The sequence below is a fragment of the Cucurbita maxima genome, unplaced genomic scaffold (assembly GCF_002738345.1).
Source record: "Cucurbita maxima cultivar Rimu unplaced genomic scaffold, Cmax_1.0 Cma_Scf00018, whole genome shotgun sequence".
Taxonomy (NCBI): Eukaryota; Viridiplantae; Streptophyta; class Magnoliopsida; order Cucurbitales; family Cucurbitaceae; genus Cucurbita; species Cucurbita maxima.
In genome coordinates this window covers 2,943,909-2,959,338 of record NW_019272034.1, presented here as the reverse complement: position 1 = coordinate 2,959,338, position 15,430 = coordinate 2,943,909, and the positions used below count along the sequence as shown (strand labels likewise).

Here is a 15,430-nt window from a genome sequence, read left to right as displayed (position 1 = left end):
TTTTTTTTTTTTTTTTTTTAAAAAAAAAAAAAAAAAAAAAAGAAAGTGACTTTGAAATTATCTATTATTTTTAGGGAAGGATGAGCCCGATCACACAAATGAATGGAGAATTAATCAGAATGGAAATGTGAGACCCCACATCGATTCGAGAGGGGAATGAGTGAAGTGATGACGCTAGACCCTGAAGGGAGATGGATTGTGAGATCCCATGTCAGTTTGAGAGAAAAACAAAACATTCTTTATAAGGTGTTGAAATTTCTACTGGGCATACGAGTTTTAAAAACGATGGAATAAAGCCTAAAAGGAAAAACTCGAAAAGAACAATATCTGTTAGTGATGAGATTGGAGTGTTACACGAAACTGAGAAGGTTTTTTAGTCCCCAAACCTATATGGTGAACATCTCTACCTATATTTTAAAAATTGCCAAAAATACCCTCAATGTTCGATATTTGATGACCAACGTTAAAATTTCATTTTAATATACCATCAACCTGTCAAGTTCGTAGTAACAATTTGATCAAATAACCTTCCGAGGTTAATTTGTTGATGAGATAGATTCAAAAACCTAAATTAGTGAATTTAGACAGGAATCTGTTCAATTCTTGAAGAATAATTTGTCTATTTGTCTGTGAAAAATTAAAAAGAAAATATTTAAAAAAAACCAAAAATGATAATAAATAAAAGATATTACATGAGAATTGATATAACCTACCATTTATAATACCTTACCAAATTGATGAATTAATCTTATTTACTTATTTTATTTTTAAATGTCGCAATCATATTGTATTAAAACAACATATTTTTGGTTATCACCTAATCAATTATAATAAAAATATTACCCAGTGTTAATAAATTAGTAATAATAATTTAAAAAACATTTTATGGTCTTTTCATTGAATCTAATTAAATTTTTTGTTGAAAAAAAAACAATTTAATTAAATGAATGGGGATTTTGCTTTTGCTTTACCAAGAATTTATAGGACCACACCATTAATATCCAAAATTAAATTATTTATTTATTTATTTATTTATTGTTGATTTGGCTGACAGCTTAAATGGATTATATATTATAATAAGGTGTTAGTGGAATTTGGCATCACATTGTGTGATTAATTTGTTAATCCCACCCATTTGCCTTTCCAAAAATAGTATTAATTTTTTTATTTTAAATATTTTAAAACATATCCACCGGAAAGAGATTTTCGCACCCTTACTAATTAATGTTTCGTTTTCTTATTCGATCAACGTACGATCTCACAATTCACCCTTTTGTGACCCAGCGGTGTGGCAGCTCTAAACCTGACTTTGATACCATTTGTAACAGCCTAAACTCACTGCTAGTAGATATTGTCTGTTTTACTCGTTATGTATCACCGTCAGCCTCACAGTTTAAAACGTGTCTACTAGAGAGAAGTTTCTACGCCCTTATAAAGATTGTCTCATTAACCGTGAAATTGACGACGATAAATAACGGACAAAGGCAGACAATATCTACTAGCTGAGAGTTTGGGCGGTTACATTTATAATAAAACTTTTACCATAATATTTTTTTTACTTTTCATAAAAGAATTAAATTTAAATTTTGTCCCTAAGAAATTTAACAAAATTCAAATTTAGTTTCTATAATGCTCCATGTCTATGATTTGAATTAGGATTTGAAATTTGGATTCGGCGTTCGATGGTTCTGACATTCTTAGAAGACAATATGTGGTCGATGGAGGGTGACGATGAAAACACAATCAGTTGCCTCCTTTTCTTACCTACTCATATTTGGTGTTCATAATACTCGTAATAATGCTGGCAAGCATAAATGAGTCGAGAAGATGCACACGAGGACACCCCCACTAAACCATTCTCATGCTTTGATTTCAGCCATAAACGCCACATACAACACAAGTATGTAACGTTGCATTTTGGTTGAAATTGAGGACCATCCTTGTCGCTGTTCATCTCGGATCATCGTTGTCACATGTCTAGACTCGTGGTCAATCGACTAGAAATCAGCCGGTAAGCCCTTGAATTTGACCCTCGAATTCTCAATTTTTGTGGGTTCTTGTAGTTAATTGCCTCATGTTTTTTATGTTTCCACCACTGTCAAATTCGTTAGGGTGTTAAGATCGCATCGTAGCTTGCTTACTATTATTATGCTTCGTCATCGTGAGTTGTCATGGATTGCCAAACTTGAAGAACGAAAGAAAACATGCGAGTTAACTTAATTTAGAAATACTTGAGTTTGTGATTCGCATATTTTCATTCTTCTATTTTTAAATTGGCATCGATATTCATATCATATCAAACTCGAGTGAGTCAAGAATTGGAGAAAGTCAAATAATTTACATGAACTTTATCGAATAGGTGCATGTTCATAAGAATACTCAAAGTTTAATAACTAAATTTACAGTTTAATACTCGGAATCTATATTGATTCACGTTTATGATTTTAATCGATACCATCATTAGTTTAAAGTTTTAAGCGATACCTCCTCAAAGTTTAGACATATAAATTAATCTTATCCTATAAATATTATTAATATGATACAATCTCTTGATCATCAATACTCTCTTTTTTACATTATCACAAAGTATTAGGTGTAAAGTTCTAATATAAAAATTTAACCACCGATTTAAAGCATAGTTTAACTGTTTATTTCATCTCTTAAGTTACGGGTTCGATTATAATTATAGTTTTTTAATTTTATATTATTTTTTTTAGAAAATAATATATTTGAAAACAAAGAAGGATATTGTGGAACAGATGAAGGGTCCATTATAAAAGGCGTATGACTTTTAAATAAGAAACATTATCTTTATTAGGATGAAGTTTTGAGAACTTATACCGGACAATATTATACCATTGTTGATATGAATCCAGATATCTTAATCATGCAACTTTATTGAAGATGAGTATCATTCACCCTCGTGGTGGATAATAATTTAGAGTTACGATGTTTCATTAATATATTTTAAAACTTTTATTTACTTTAAGATTATAATGTCTAAGATGAAAGTTTTATTTTGAGGCTATGAAAAACATGTATGTTATCTCTGTAAAGTTGACTTGGAATATGCAGTATAAATAATATTTATGTTTTATTGTTTTTTTTCAATTCTACGTAGTTTATGATACATATTTATAATTATTCAAGCCTGACATGATCAATCTTACTGGTGGAGTGATTCAAATTTCAAACAAGTGTTTTTGTCTCGAGATATTCGATAAACAAGATAATTTGAATCTTACTTTCTTTTAGAAGGATTGTTTATCGTTTTGAGGTTCATGGTTATATTTAGATCTAAAGGTTTTATTGTTCAACAAGATTGTTAAATCAAATTTTTAAGAGTTAGCAATAGTTTGGAATAAAATCAAATTGATTTGGGGTCTCAACATTTATGAGTCAAGGGTTTCCATATCAAAGCGCTTATAAAAGTTCTTGAAAATTAGATCGAGTTGAATCAAACTAATTCATATATACCTCGAGACTACTAACACCCCTACTAATTACATCCATTGCCAAGGAGGAGAGTTTTTAGGCTAACTGGCCTAGGCCCAAAGGTCAAGCACCATGTGTGTTAAAATAAAACCAAACCCATAGGACGTGATCTCTAGGCCTAAAACGTCTATAAAAGGTTGGTATTATACTTGAAGAGAACATTATAACAGTCAAAATTCATTATTAGTAGATATTGTTCGTTTTGATTCCACATTTTTATAAGTTGTTTCATTTTACTTTTTCAACTAATGTAAGATCTCGCAGAACTAGACCAACAACCAACAACCAAAATGGTCGCACCGAGCTCGTTTTTATTGCTTAATGGACACTTTGGTTTGAAATAGCAAGGTGAGAAGTGTTTAGGTGGTTTGTGTACGGTACAACCTCGGTAGGTGTTCATAAAAAACCGGGGTGTTAAACGGCCATGATGATGATGATTGGTTACTTTATGAGCTGTTTTAGTCAACCTTTTGGTCCACCAAAAATGAAGCGCCATTTGGTCAACCCACCAACTGGTTTGAATTTTTTTGAACTAAAAATGTGTTTTTTTAAAAACAATCTCAAAATCACCCTTTTTTTCACCTTTTTGCTTTCCTTTTTTCTTTTTCTAATAATATTTAAATTTTTTAAAAATGGCCTTTTTAATTTTAGTTCCCTCTCTAATTTTTAACTTATTTCTAATAATATTCGTTAATAATAAATGTTAAATAGTTTCGATGAATGCCTCCAAAAAGCCTTACTTTCTATACACGTCAAATACCGACATATGCATCAATTAAGTTTAAGTCTATAAAAGTTCGTCAAGTCATCTATTGAATATTTTTAAATGCTCACCATTTCAATAATATTTTCCTACGTAAATGTAAAAAAATTAATATATTTATTTTCCATTAGTAGGATAATATGTTTGTATTTTAATTTTTTATTTTTCATGAAAACTTATTACTAATATTAGTTTTTGCACAACTTTTATTAATTATATTTATTTAAATTTATTCAACCCGAAGTACAACATTTGAATTATTTTTTTATATTTTAAACAAAAGTTTTAAAAGAAATTTAAAAGATTATGACATACATATAGTAATTTCATCATACCCTAAACCTTTTATATAATATTAAATGAATTATTTTTTGTTTTTAGAAAAAAGAGAGAGGGTGTGGGCACGTGAGGAGGAGGGACGGTGCTTTGGAATTGACATTTGACTTCTAAAATTCAATTAAAACAATAAAATTAAATTAAGAGATTAGTCCTCATTTTTCAAACCTTGTCAGAAAAATCGTGAATGTCTGACTTTTTTTAATTAAAATAAATGGTTTGCTTCTTTCTTTTTAGGTATGATGAAATTTCAATATTGTTATATATAACTTATATTTTAACACCAAAATGCTTATTAAATCAGCCTTAAAAGAGATATTATTAAATTTGTTAAAGATACTTTATATTTTTCAATAATAATTATGGAATAATAAGCTTATTTGAAAGAATTTGTTTAAGAAAATAGATAATAATTGGAGACAAATATTCGTGGGAGCCTAACTCAACCCATTTCAACGGGTACTCTTTTCTTTTAATTATTTTAAAAATTATACTTATCAACCATAGTCCTCTATGATACTCTTCTCTTCTCCAATCGATGTGGAATCTCACAATCCACTTCCTTCCGAACCCCAACATCATTCATTTCTCTAATCAATGTGGGATCTCATGACAACGCATTACCAACATCAGTTACAAACATCAAATATTATTAATCTTCAAAATAATCTTAAAAGGTACATGAGTTGGGTTGAGTTAGATTGTAACTCTATTTTCGAGTTAGTCGAATCAACCCAATAAAAAAAATTGATCTGCAGACTGACTCAATGGTCAATTTTTCAAAAATTTAACTCAACTCAATATATATATATATATGTAACCGAGTCCAACATTTTATGATTTAGGTATAATAATCTAAGGCGGTCAGATTCTCAAGTCCTACGAATACCTTTATTTTTATCGACTACATTTGTTTGTTCATTGGTAGTCGTGGACAAGTAATATCTCGGAATTCTTCATCGTTTTACCTTCCTTCTTAGGATCCCTTTCCTTAAACTTGTTTTTGACTTATCTTCATACGTTATTAACATATTACCTTAAAAGGAGAAGATGAAGAAAGAAGAAAAAAAAAAAAGAAATAAATAAAGTTGTAATTTAGAGGGGGGGAAATAATAATAATAATAAAAAAAGGGTTAAATTTGGAGTGAGAGGAAACACACGGCATTTGGAGTCCTGAAATCAAAACGGAGGGGTTTTGTTGCGTAGCTGTTTGTCCGCCGTATCTCCCCGTTCGGTTTTTGAATTCCTTCGTTTCTCTTCTTCCTTCTGCAGTTTCTATAAAACTCCGGCGACTCCTTCACTTACCCCTCCATTCTCCTTCACTCTCTCGAAAATGGCGGTCGCTTCCAGACCCACACTCACAGACCTTCAAATCCCCAAGCTATGGAAGCACCACAGAGACATTAGTCCTGAACGCACCAAGGTCTGGACTGAGCCCAAGCTCCGCTCCGACAGAAGGGTTCCGGTCGTTTACTATCTCTCCAGAAATGGTCACCTCGAACACCCTCATTTCATGGAGGTTCCTCTTTCCTCCTCTGAAGGCCTTTATCTCAGAGGTTCCAAATCCTTCTCTCCCATGGCTTTTATTTCCGATTTCCTTCCATCGTTACTGCTTTGTTTTTTTTTTTTTTTTTTTTACTTTTGTCTCTTTTGAAATGCTTCTGTTCTTCAGATGTTATTAACCGTCTTAACCTGCTTCGAGGAAATGGTATGGCGAGTGCTTATTCTTGGTCATCGAAAAGGTGAGTTCAATGGCGGTTTTCGTTTTTCTGGTTCAATTTGCGGTTTCTTTGATTGTGAATCTGATTTCTAGGGTTTGAATTGATTTTAGGAGCTACAAGAATGGTTTCGTGTGGCATGATTTGTCTGAGAATGATTTCATTTATCCATTGCATGGTAAAGAGTATGTTCTGAAAGGATCGGAGCTTCTTCATTCTTCCTTGGATAGCCGAGTTCAAGGCTCTGTGTCTTCGAGATCTTTGAGGCCTCCAGAAATTCATAAACTCGTCGGCGAAGAGTCCGATTCTCCGATTCTCTCTCGTCGGCTTAACCAGTCGTGGAGCTCCGTCGACTTCCATGAGTATAAAGTCTACAAAACCGATTCGAGCTCCGACTCGTCGGCCAAAGCTACCGCTGCCGATGCATCGACTCAGACCGACGAGAAGCACCGGCGGAGAAGACGAGTGGGGAGTGAAGAAGAGAAGGAAGAAAAAGAAACAGAGGAGGTCCATGGTGAATCAAACTCTACGCCGAGTACAGAGCTCAGTAGAGAAGAAATATCTCCTCCACCGTCGGATTATAGCCCCGAAACTCTCGAATCTCTGATGAAAGCCGACGGGCGTTTGATCATTTCTGAAGCCGTAAACACGAATCGGACGACGGAAAGTTTTCCGAGTGGGAGGATGAAGGCATCGGCGGTTTTGATGCAATTAATCTCCTGTGGATCGATCTCGTTCAAGGACTGTGGGGCAACATCAATGGAGGGTCAAGAGTTCTCACTCTGTAAATCCAGAGTGCCTCGCGGAGATGGGAAAGAAGGAGCAGGGACATCGACCGGCATCGTAGGTTTCTCGGGGGTAAGATTAGAAGACAAGGAATATTTCAGTGGAAGCCTAATCGAAACTCAGAAAGTTAAGGAGGCTCCAATGGCTCTGAAGCGGTCATCCTCTTACAATGCAGATAGGTAAGATTTCTGGTTCCTTTGATTACTTTTCGAGTCTGAATTTTCTTGTTGATTCTCTGCCTGAGGCTGATGGGCAACCATTGGATTTGGCTGTAAGATTCGTACGGAATTGGGAAAAAGAAAAGTAGACTGAAATCAACTTTCATTTTGTTTGTAGCGCTGCAATAGTGATGAACCCTTTTGAATTGTTTGTTTCCTAATCTAACAAAACAGGAACTGTAGATTGCCCTCCTTTCTAGCTTCCTTCCTTCATTCATTCCATAGTTCGCAGATGATTTGAAAATTCTGAGAATTCCCTCTTTCTATCTGTTTGTTTAATGATCCAAGTAGGATTAGGATATTGAATTGCAGAGCTCTTAGTTATATTTGGGACTGCCCTCCATCTGTTTGATTATATGTCCCAAAGAGAAACAATTTGAAGAACAACTCTGTTGCCCATTTGTCTGGGACAGAGAGCCTAGCTCTCTTTGACAACAACCCCACATGGGGTTTTTTCCGCCTCCTTTTTGCTGCTTGCTTTGTAGCATCATTGTTAAAATATTCCATAAACTAGATTGCATTGTCATTGTGAATGATTGGGGCATGGTATAAACTGAGGAATTCATCTAAATTTCAGGGGGTCACAGATGCAACTCTCCGAGAAGGAGATCGACCAAGGACGACGTGCAAAATGCATTCCAAGAAAGCACAAGGGAACAGGCCAGGCAACAAAGAAAGAGAGCAACAGCATGATCACCAGCAGCAGCAGCAATAGTGAACATGGAAGCAAAAGAATTGACAATGAGCAAACAATGAGAGATCTCAGAGATAGATTAGACATCCATCTATGAAGCAACTCAACTCAACAACTCAACTCAACTCAAAGGCACTCATCCAACGCACAAGCCTCTAATATTGAATGGCATTGGAGTGAACAAGGGGTGATGAAAAGAGGTATTAATCTCGAATTTGGCACAACTTTTGTTGGATTATGGGTCTTGTTTTGGAGTAAGAGAAGAATAGAACAGAACAGAACAGAACAGAACAGAACAGGGGTGGTGGTCACGGGTCACGAAAAGACGTGAGTTCTTCTTGAGTTGTAAATTGGGGGAATGCATTGTAATTGCATTATTATTGTCATTTACCCACACGACTGCCCAGATTTTGCAGCAAAATATAAGAGTCGTGGAGCAGAGGAGGGGGGGCAGTTTCTTCTCTGCTGCTTCATGGCTCCATTATCAACGCCTCTCAGCCTCTCCCGCCCCCTTCGATCGTGACGTTTCGCCAAATATTTGAAAAAAGCAGAGTATAAATGTCCAAAAAACTCAATAATTTCCAAGTAAGTCAGGGGGCTTCATGCAAAACTTCCAAAAACTGAGGAAAACAACAAAAGACCTCTAAATGTCTTCTCTTCTCTTCTTCTTCTTCTTCTTTTTTTTTTTTTTTCCTCTCTCTACTTATCAACCAATTTCCTATTAAGAAATGAATTTTTTATAATGATTTTTCAATTAGAGAAAGTAAAAATTGCAACCATTATTAAAGTTTCTAATAAATACTTAAATAATTTTCAACAATTGTATAGATGTATATATATTATTCAACAACATGCCGTAATAAATTCAATTCATTAATGATTGAAACTCAAAACTATATTGCACGTGGAACAATAAATATGTAAAATTATTGATATTTATGTATTCTCGGTTAAATTAAAAAAATTATCTAAATTTTATACTTTTAAATTCAATAATGCTCTTAAATTTAAAAAATGATTAAAAAAAATCTACTTGAAAACTGAATATTACTTCTGTAATCTGGTATGGATCCATATAATATTTAAAGAATATATTTTATCTAATTATTTAGTTAGTTTATATTTTTTTTCTCATTTTTAGATATTAATTGTGTTGTGAATATTAATAAAGATGATCCCACAAATTCATGATTTAAATGATTGTAAAAATATGGTAAGATTTGTGGAAAAAATGTGAACATACAATAAACTTTATTATCTCAATTTAGTAAAATTTGATGAACTACTATTGTAATGTTAAATTAACACAATTTGAATGAAATGATAGGAACAACCTTATAATTCCCAATTTGAAACCCATTGAATAGAATAGGTGATAGGATTTATGAACATCTCCGCCGTCAGATTTGTGTAGTAGCAAAATACATCCGCTTCAGCTCATTCGCGAACCAACCCCCTCTCCCATGGACCCAAAACGCATTGATTTAGAGTGAGTTTTGGCAATTCAAAGTGCGGCCCGATCTTTATCCACTGCATGTGCCACAAAACCCAACTCCTGCTTTGCTTTTACCAAATTTGAAGAATCCGTGTGCGATTTTCGGGAATATTATGTGTCCTCTTTACTGATGCCTCCTCAGCTTCATCCGTAGTATTCTAGCTTTTCCCTCGCTGTGGCTAATGGGTCCAATCAGAGGGTCGAGAAAGAAGAAGAAATTAGAGAGAAAGCTCGATGCCAATGCCAGTACTGCTTCAGATTCCTCTGAAAAGGACGACGCCCTTGATTGGTGGGACGATTTCTCTAGAAGAACCATTGGTATTTTGTTTCTATCTTTTCTTTTAATTTCTTGATTTCTTCCGGAGTTCTTGCTCGATGCATTTGGGCGCAATAACATAGCCATCGGTTCTGTTTACAAGATTTTCCTCTAATCATTCAACCTTTTGAAACAACTGATTTGAACTCGGTTGACTTACGTTGACAGTGCCGCTTGCGTAGGGTAGTTTACTGATTCTGCTACTTTGATTGTGTAAAGACGCATGAACTCGTGTTTATAGTTTGTAAGCATCGATGAGTTTCTGTGGTGATTCTGTTTCAGGATTTGGATCTATTTTCTGTGATGCTAATGCTTGGGATTTGAAACGAGGCCTTGTGTTTGAGTTTGATGTGTTAGTGTTTAATTTATGAAGGGATAGATTATGCTGCTTGATTGTTCCTTTTTATGAGCCATCTGTAGATGATTTAGTTGAGGATAGATCTTCATAGATGCAATTGTGTATGACATAATGTTTGAAATTTCGAAGTTGATCATACGCAATTCGGGTTCGGTTTTTGGGTTCATCTTAAGTTTTAACTTTATTTTCCTTATGTTATTAGTACGACAAATGTGGGTCGGAATTTGAACTTTCAATGTCGAGCGAAGGAGTATATGCTTATACGATCAAACTATACTCTCGTTGTTCTTAGTTTGTTGTCATTTCCTCACAAATTCTACTGCTAGATCTTTGAAAAACAAGGTGGCTACCATATACTAGGATGGGATGGTTATATATTCTTATGCGTGTTCTCGGTTCAAATCTTTCGGTATGTATCGACGTCCAAGGTCTACATGTATTAGGTTTGCCTCTTTAGGACATACAACAATTCCCTCCACCAAGACTACACTCAGAAGTATGGACAAGAAGCTTGTTTTGGAATCCTTTTCTAATCCTAGAGACTGTAGTGAATTTATGATATGCATATTCCCCCTCTCTATCTATGTGAAATCTTGTTCTAGAGATTATATTTTGAAGTGTTGAGACAACTATAGTAGAGTAGGATAGACATGATGGACTGATGTAAAGAGGTGAGGGTGGGTCGGGGAGTCGGAAACGAAAGTGTGGGTTTTCTGCAGAATCTAGTTATTCAATGAAGCTATATTAATCACTTGGCAAGATATACTATAACAGTCCAAGCCCACCGCTAGCATATATTGTCCTCTATGGGTTTTCCTTTTCGAGCTTCCCCTCAAGGTTTTTAAAACACGTATGCTAGGGAGAGGTTTCCACACCCTTATAAATAATGCTCCGACTCCTCCCCAACCGATGTGGGATCTCACAATCTACCCTCTTTAGGGCCCAGCGTCCTAGCTGGCACTCGTTCCGTTCTCCAATCGATATGGGACCCCCCCCAATCCACCCTCCTTCAAGGCCCAGCGTCCTTGTTGACACACCGCCTTGTGTCCACACCCCTTCGGGGCTCAGGCTCCTTGCTGACACATCGCCTAGTGTCTGGCTTTGATACCATTTGTTATAGTCCAAGTCCACTGTTAGCAGATATTGTTCTATTTGGGTTTTCTGCCGATATTGTCATTTTTGGGTTTTCTACAGATATTGTCCTCTTTGGGTTTTACCTTTCGGGCTTCCACTTATTATAAAGAATGCTTCGTTCTCCTCCCCAACCTATGTGGGATCTCACATATACATTCTCGTTGTTTCGTATGGACTTCAATGTCATTACACAATACTTCTGTTGTTTATCGATTTCTCGGGTTTTCTATTAAGCATATTTGAAACCAATGAATATCCATTTTCATTACAGTGCAAGATACAAAACTAATCATACTCTGCATAAATATCTGGATCTTGTATTTGGTATTTTGGCGACGTGCTCGGTCGTCTAGTTTGATAATATTGGTTACCTTTTCATGGCTCCATTTCCATGCAGGTCTTCATTCTGAATTAGAAGGTCTGGATGGATTCAAATCCATTTTCAAGGTCTCGAGGAAGACTTTTGATTACATATGTTTGCTTGTCAAAGACGACATGACAGCGAAATCCAGTAATTTTATGTTTTTAAATGGTCGGCCATTATCTCTATATGATCAAGTAGCTGTAGCTTTAAGAAGGCTGGGTTCCGGTGATTCATTAGTGACGATCGGGTATTCGTTTGGATTGAACCACTCGACTGTATCTCAAGTCACATGGCGGTTTGTGGAGTCGATGGAAGTAAGGGGACTCCGCCATCTTCACTGGCCTTCAACCGAAGAAGAAATGGCTCAAGTGAAACTAAAATTTGAGAAAATACAAGGCCTCCCAAACTGTTGTGGTTCAATCGACACCACTCACATCACAATGTGTCTGCCTGTTTTGGATCCTACAAGCAATGTATGGCTTGATGCAGAGAAAAACCACAGCATGGTCTTACAAGTGATCGTCGACGCCGAAATGAGGTTTCGAGACATAATAACTGGATTGCCTGGAAAAATGTCGGATTGGTTAGTTTTTCAGAGTTCGAACTTCCACAAGCTCTGTGAAAAGGGGGAGAGGCTGAACGGGAAGCGGTTAGAGTTCATCAACAGGTCGGAAATCAGAGAATATATAATTGGAGATTCGGGCTATCCCTTACTTCCCTATCTTGTCACTCCCTATGATGGAAAAGAACTCCAGCCATCAAAAGCCGAGTTTAACAAGCGACACACAGAGACTCGGTTGGTGGTGCAACGAGCCTTAGCTAGCTTGAAAGAGCGATGGAGGATCATTCAGGGAGTGATGTGGAGACCCGATAAACATCGGTTGCCGAGGATCATTCTAGTCTGCTGCTTGCTTCACAACATTATCATTGATGTTGGAGACGAGATGGAGGATGGCAACGTTCCGATGTCTATCGAACACGACGCTGATTACAAACAACAGATTTGTGATGTTTATGACTCAAAGGGTGCATATCTTAGAGAGAAATTGTCTTTGCTCTTCATCTAAAAACGAAAGCTTCCTTACCATCTTGACTATTCTTTTACATTTTACAAAGTCTAAATAATGAAAGTTAAGCTCTGCCTCTTGTACATACCGATTAATACTTTAATAGAGTAGTGATTGATGCGTTTATTCAGCTCCCCGTTGGACTGCTGCTAAGTTTCTTCGACGTTTCGGTTGATCACTTGACGTTAAACTCCATAAAGCATAGTCCATGATTATCATCATTTTCAAATTTATTATACTTTTATATTTCTACAATTGATTTGAGTTTATGAACTTGTTCTTCAAGTTATGTTGAAAAATCAAAGTACAATTTTGTGGAAAATTACACTTTTTTTTTTCCTTTAATATCCATTACACAAGAAAAGTTTTGACCTTTTTCCTGTTGTTAATGTGAATTCACATCTATATTCACATATACTTTTTCATTTTCCATGTATTTTGTTTAATTATTGTAATGAGACTCCTAAATTTTTAATTTGATTGATCAATTTCGTGTGTTTTAATAGATATTATAGTCAGGGTCAACGATCACTCATGTCATGGATAGCACGACGAGCTCAACTTTCACTAAAAAGTTAGAATCTCTCCGACTCCGCTTTAGTCATTAATTAGCCGATGAGCCAGACCGATGAAGTCAAAGAATGGATGGGAAACATAAAATCCCTGTAGATCGTTTCACTTTTCAGCAGGAATCGAACCAACGCGAACGGATCCAGTCACAAACTTATAGACCGATAGAATTTGACTTTTTGTTACATGTATGGAAAACAGACATGCATTGATTAAAAAAAATTGTCAAAGTGGATTATGGTGATTGAAACATAGAGGAAAATAAATTTTTATTTTTTGGACAATAAAAATGAACAATAATTCATCCAGAAGATAGAGGAATGGTCAAAGCTGTACTAGATTCGTACTCCTCAACTTTGACCCCCTAACTTTGCTCATCTATGCGATGACACATCTTAAGTCGGTACAAAAACCCCAAGTTGCCCCTAGTTTAAACCAATATTTGCATCCACTGCCACCTTCTCCGTCTCATCTTTCTCCTCACTCACCCAACAATCCAAGGGTTAAATCGGTCATTTCCTTCTCAAAAGTCAACATTTTTTTTCTATAAAGATCTTTCTCACCACTCCATTCCATTCAACTACCATATTCCAAATTCAATCCTCTCAATATTTTTCTTTTCCAATAGTTCGTGATCTAAAATTACCTTCAACGGTTCGTATAGCTATAAATAAAACCACCAAAACCTTCGAGATCTGACACAACACGACACGGGAGGTTTTATTATTATTATTCGGAAACTTATGAAGAGAGAAAGAGAAGAAGGAGAATTTGAAGTTTTGGATATGGTAGATTGCTTAATGTTGCTATCCAAAATGGAGGAGCCACGGCGGAAGAATGGTTTCGCTCCGACGCCGGCGGCGGATTCCGACAAGGTTTTTGTCTGTAAAACGTGTAATAGAGAATTCTCATCTTTCCAGGCTTTAGGAGGGCATAGAACCAGCCATACGAAGCCCAATTTCAACGCTAACGGCCCACCAACTAAGTCCAAGGCCCATGAGTGTCCAATCTGTGGGCTTGATTTTCCGATTGGACAAGCGTTGGGCGGTCACATGAGGCGCCACCGGGACACCGCCGCCGCCGCCGTATTGAAGAAGTCTGATGGCTGTGGGAAAAGGGTTTTTGAGTTGGATTTGAACTTGCCGCCATTAGAGAACAATTTGAATTTGAAGTTGCAACTGAGTTTATAGGATATTATTCAATTTTTTTAATTCATTTTCCCTATGTTTAAATTAATGGAGATTTAAATATGATTTAAATAAAATATTTTATTTTAATATATTACCTATTTATATATATTATTATATATTAAAATATATAAACATGGTTCTTAAATTTTTAAATTGAATTTAAATTGTTTATCATAAATTTAATTTTTATTTATACGTCTAATAAATCTCTAAACTTAGAGATAATAAATTTGAACATTTGACCTGACATCACACGTTTACTAACCACTAATTAAAAAATTAAAATCTTTGTTCAACAACAAATGTGGAGTAAGTACCTATTTATGTAAATTTATTATAATTTTGTTCTAACATTTTTCTTCTTAATTAATTTTTGAAAAAATATTAAAAAGTTTTACGCGTTTTATTCTCGACAAAACTTTGAACCAAATGCCATTAAAAAAAAATTTATGGGTATAAAAATATTGGAACTTTTGAGGTAAGGGTACATTAAGGTTTGCAAGGTTTTGTAGATTTATGAACGTCAGATTAATAGTTAAATATAGAAAAAAGTTAGTAAAAAGTGGAGAGGAAATGGAGCAACGAGTTATTGCTTGAAGCATATGCTTAGGAGATCCTCTTCTCCCACAGCATCAAAACCAACCCCATCCACCCTCCCATCTCTCCAAAGCTTCCATCTTTCTTGATCTTGTGACACCATCCATCCATCCATGCCTTCCCCTTTCATGTCTCCTCCTCCCTTGCAGGTCAGATTCTCGATGGCTTCTCGGGCATTCGACAACCATGGCGTGAAGAAACGAGAACGTGGGTCTTGACCATTACGCGAACACGGTGGTGCGATCACATGCATCGTTTTGGGCAACGAATACTCTTTGGCATAGTAGGATTGGTTAAACCAATAGTGAAATCAATGTGTACTGAAGAAG

At 35.5% G+C, this 15,430-nt stretch overlaps 3 protein-coding genes across 4 annotated transcripts; all 3 read left to right on the top strand.

Moving 5' to 3' along the window:
- Positions 1-5,751: 5,751 nt before the first annotated feature.
- On the top strand, positions 5,752-8,406 carry LOC111493311 (protein UPSTREAM OF FLC-like). The gene is made up of 4 exons (XM_023142969.1): positions 5,752-6,150; positions 6,267-6,336; positions 6,426-7,277; positions 7,894-8,406. Exons 1-4 carry the CDS (start codon positions 5,928-5,930, stop codon positions 8,105-8,107), a joined length of 1,359 nt encoding a protein of 452 aa, XP_022998737.1. The 5' UTR covers positions 5,752-5,927; the 3' UTR covers positions 8,108-8,406.
- A 1,025-nt stretch (positions 8,407-9,431) lies between these two features.
- On the top strand, positions 9,432-12,870 carry LOC111492660 (protein ALP1-like). Its single transcript, XM_023142049.1, has 2 exons — positions 9,432-9,823; positions 11,711-12,870. The coding sequence occupies exons 1-2, from the start codon at positions 9,688-9,690 to the stop codon at positions 12,742-12,744; spliced, it is 1,170 nt and encodes a 389-aa protein (XP_022997817.1). The 5' UTR covers positions 9,432-9,687; the 3' UTR covers positions 12,745-12,870.
- A 1,039-nt stretch (positions 12,871-13,909) lies between these two features.
- On the top strand, positions 13,910-14,545 carry LOC111492663 (zinc finger protein ZAT12-like). 2 transcript variants are annotated; one of them, XM_023142052.1, is made up of 2 exons: positions 13,910-14,102; positions 14,235-14,545. In XM_023142052.1, exons 1-2 carry the CDS (start codon positions 14,058-14,060, stop codon positions 14,502-14,504), a joined length of 315 nt encoding a protein of 104 aa, XP_022997820.1. In that variant the 5' UTR covers positions 13,910-14,057; the 3' UTR covers positions 14,505-14,545. The 2 variants fall into 2 exon arrangements, with proteins under 2 accessions (XP_022997820.1, XP_022997819.1); XM_023142051.1 differs by having other exon boundaries at positions 13,910-14,545.
- The last annotated feature ends 885 nt before the right edge of the window (positions 14,546-15,430 follow it).

Coding starts and splice junctions, on each gene's coding strand:
- LOC111492660 (XM_023142049.1), top strand. CDS start 9,688: ATGGGTCCAATCAGAGGGTCGAGAAAGAAGAAGAAATTAGAGAGAAAG. Junction 9,824..11,710: donor TTTCTCTAGAAGAACCATTG/GTATTTTGTTTC, acceptor ATTTCCATGCAG/GTCTTCATTCTGAATTAGAA.
- LOC111492663 (XM_023142051.1), top strand. CDS start 14,058: ATGAAGAGAGAAAGAGAAGAAGGAGAATTTGAAGTTTTGGATATGGTA.
- LOC111493311 (XM_023142969.1), top strand. CDS start 5,928: ATGGCGGTCGCTTCCAGACCCACACTCACAGACCTTCAAATCCCCAAG. Junction 6,151..6,266: donor TGAAGGCCTTTATCTCAGAG/GTTCCAAATCCT, acceptor TCTGTTCTTCAG/ATGTTATTAACCGTCTTAAC. Junction 6,337..6,425: donor TATTCTTGGTCATCGAAAAG/GTGAGTTCAATG, acceptor AATTGATTTTAG/GAGCTACAAGAATGGTTTCG.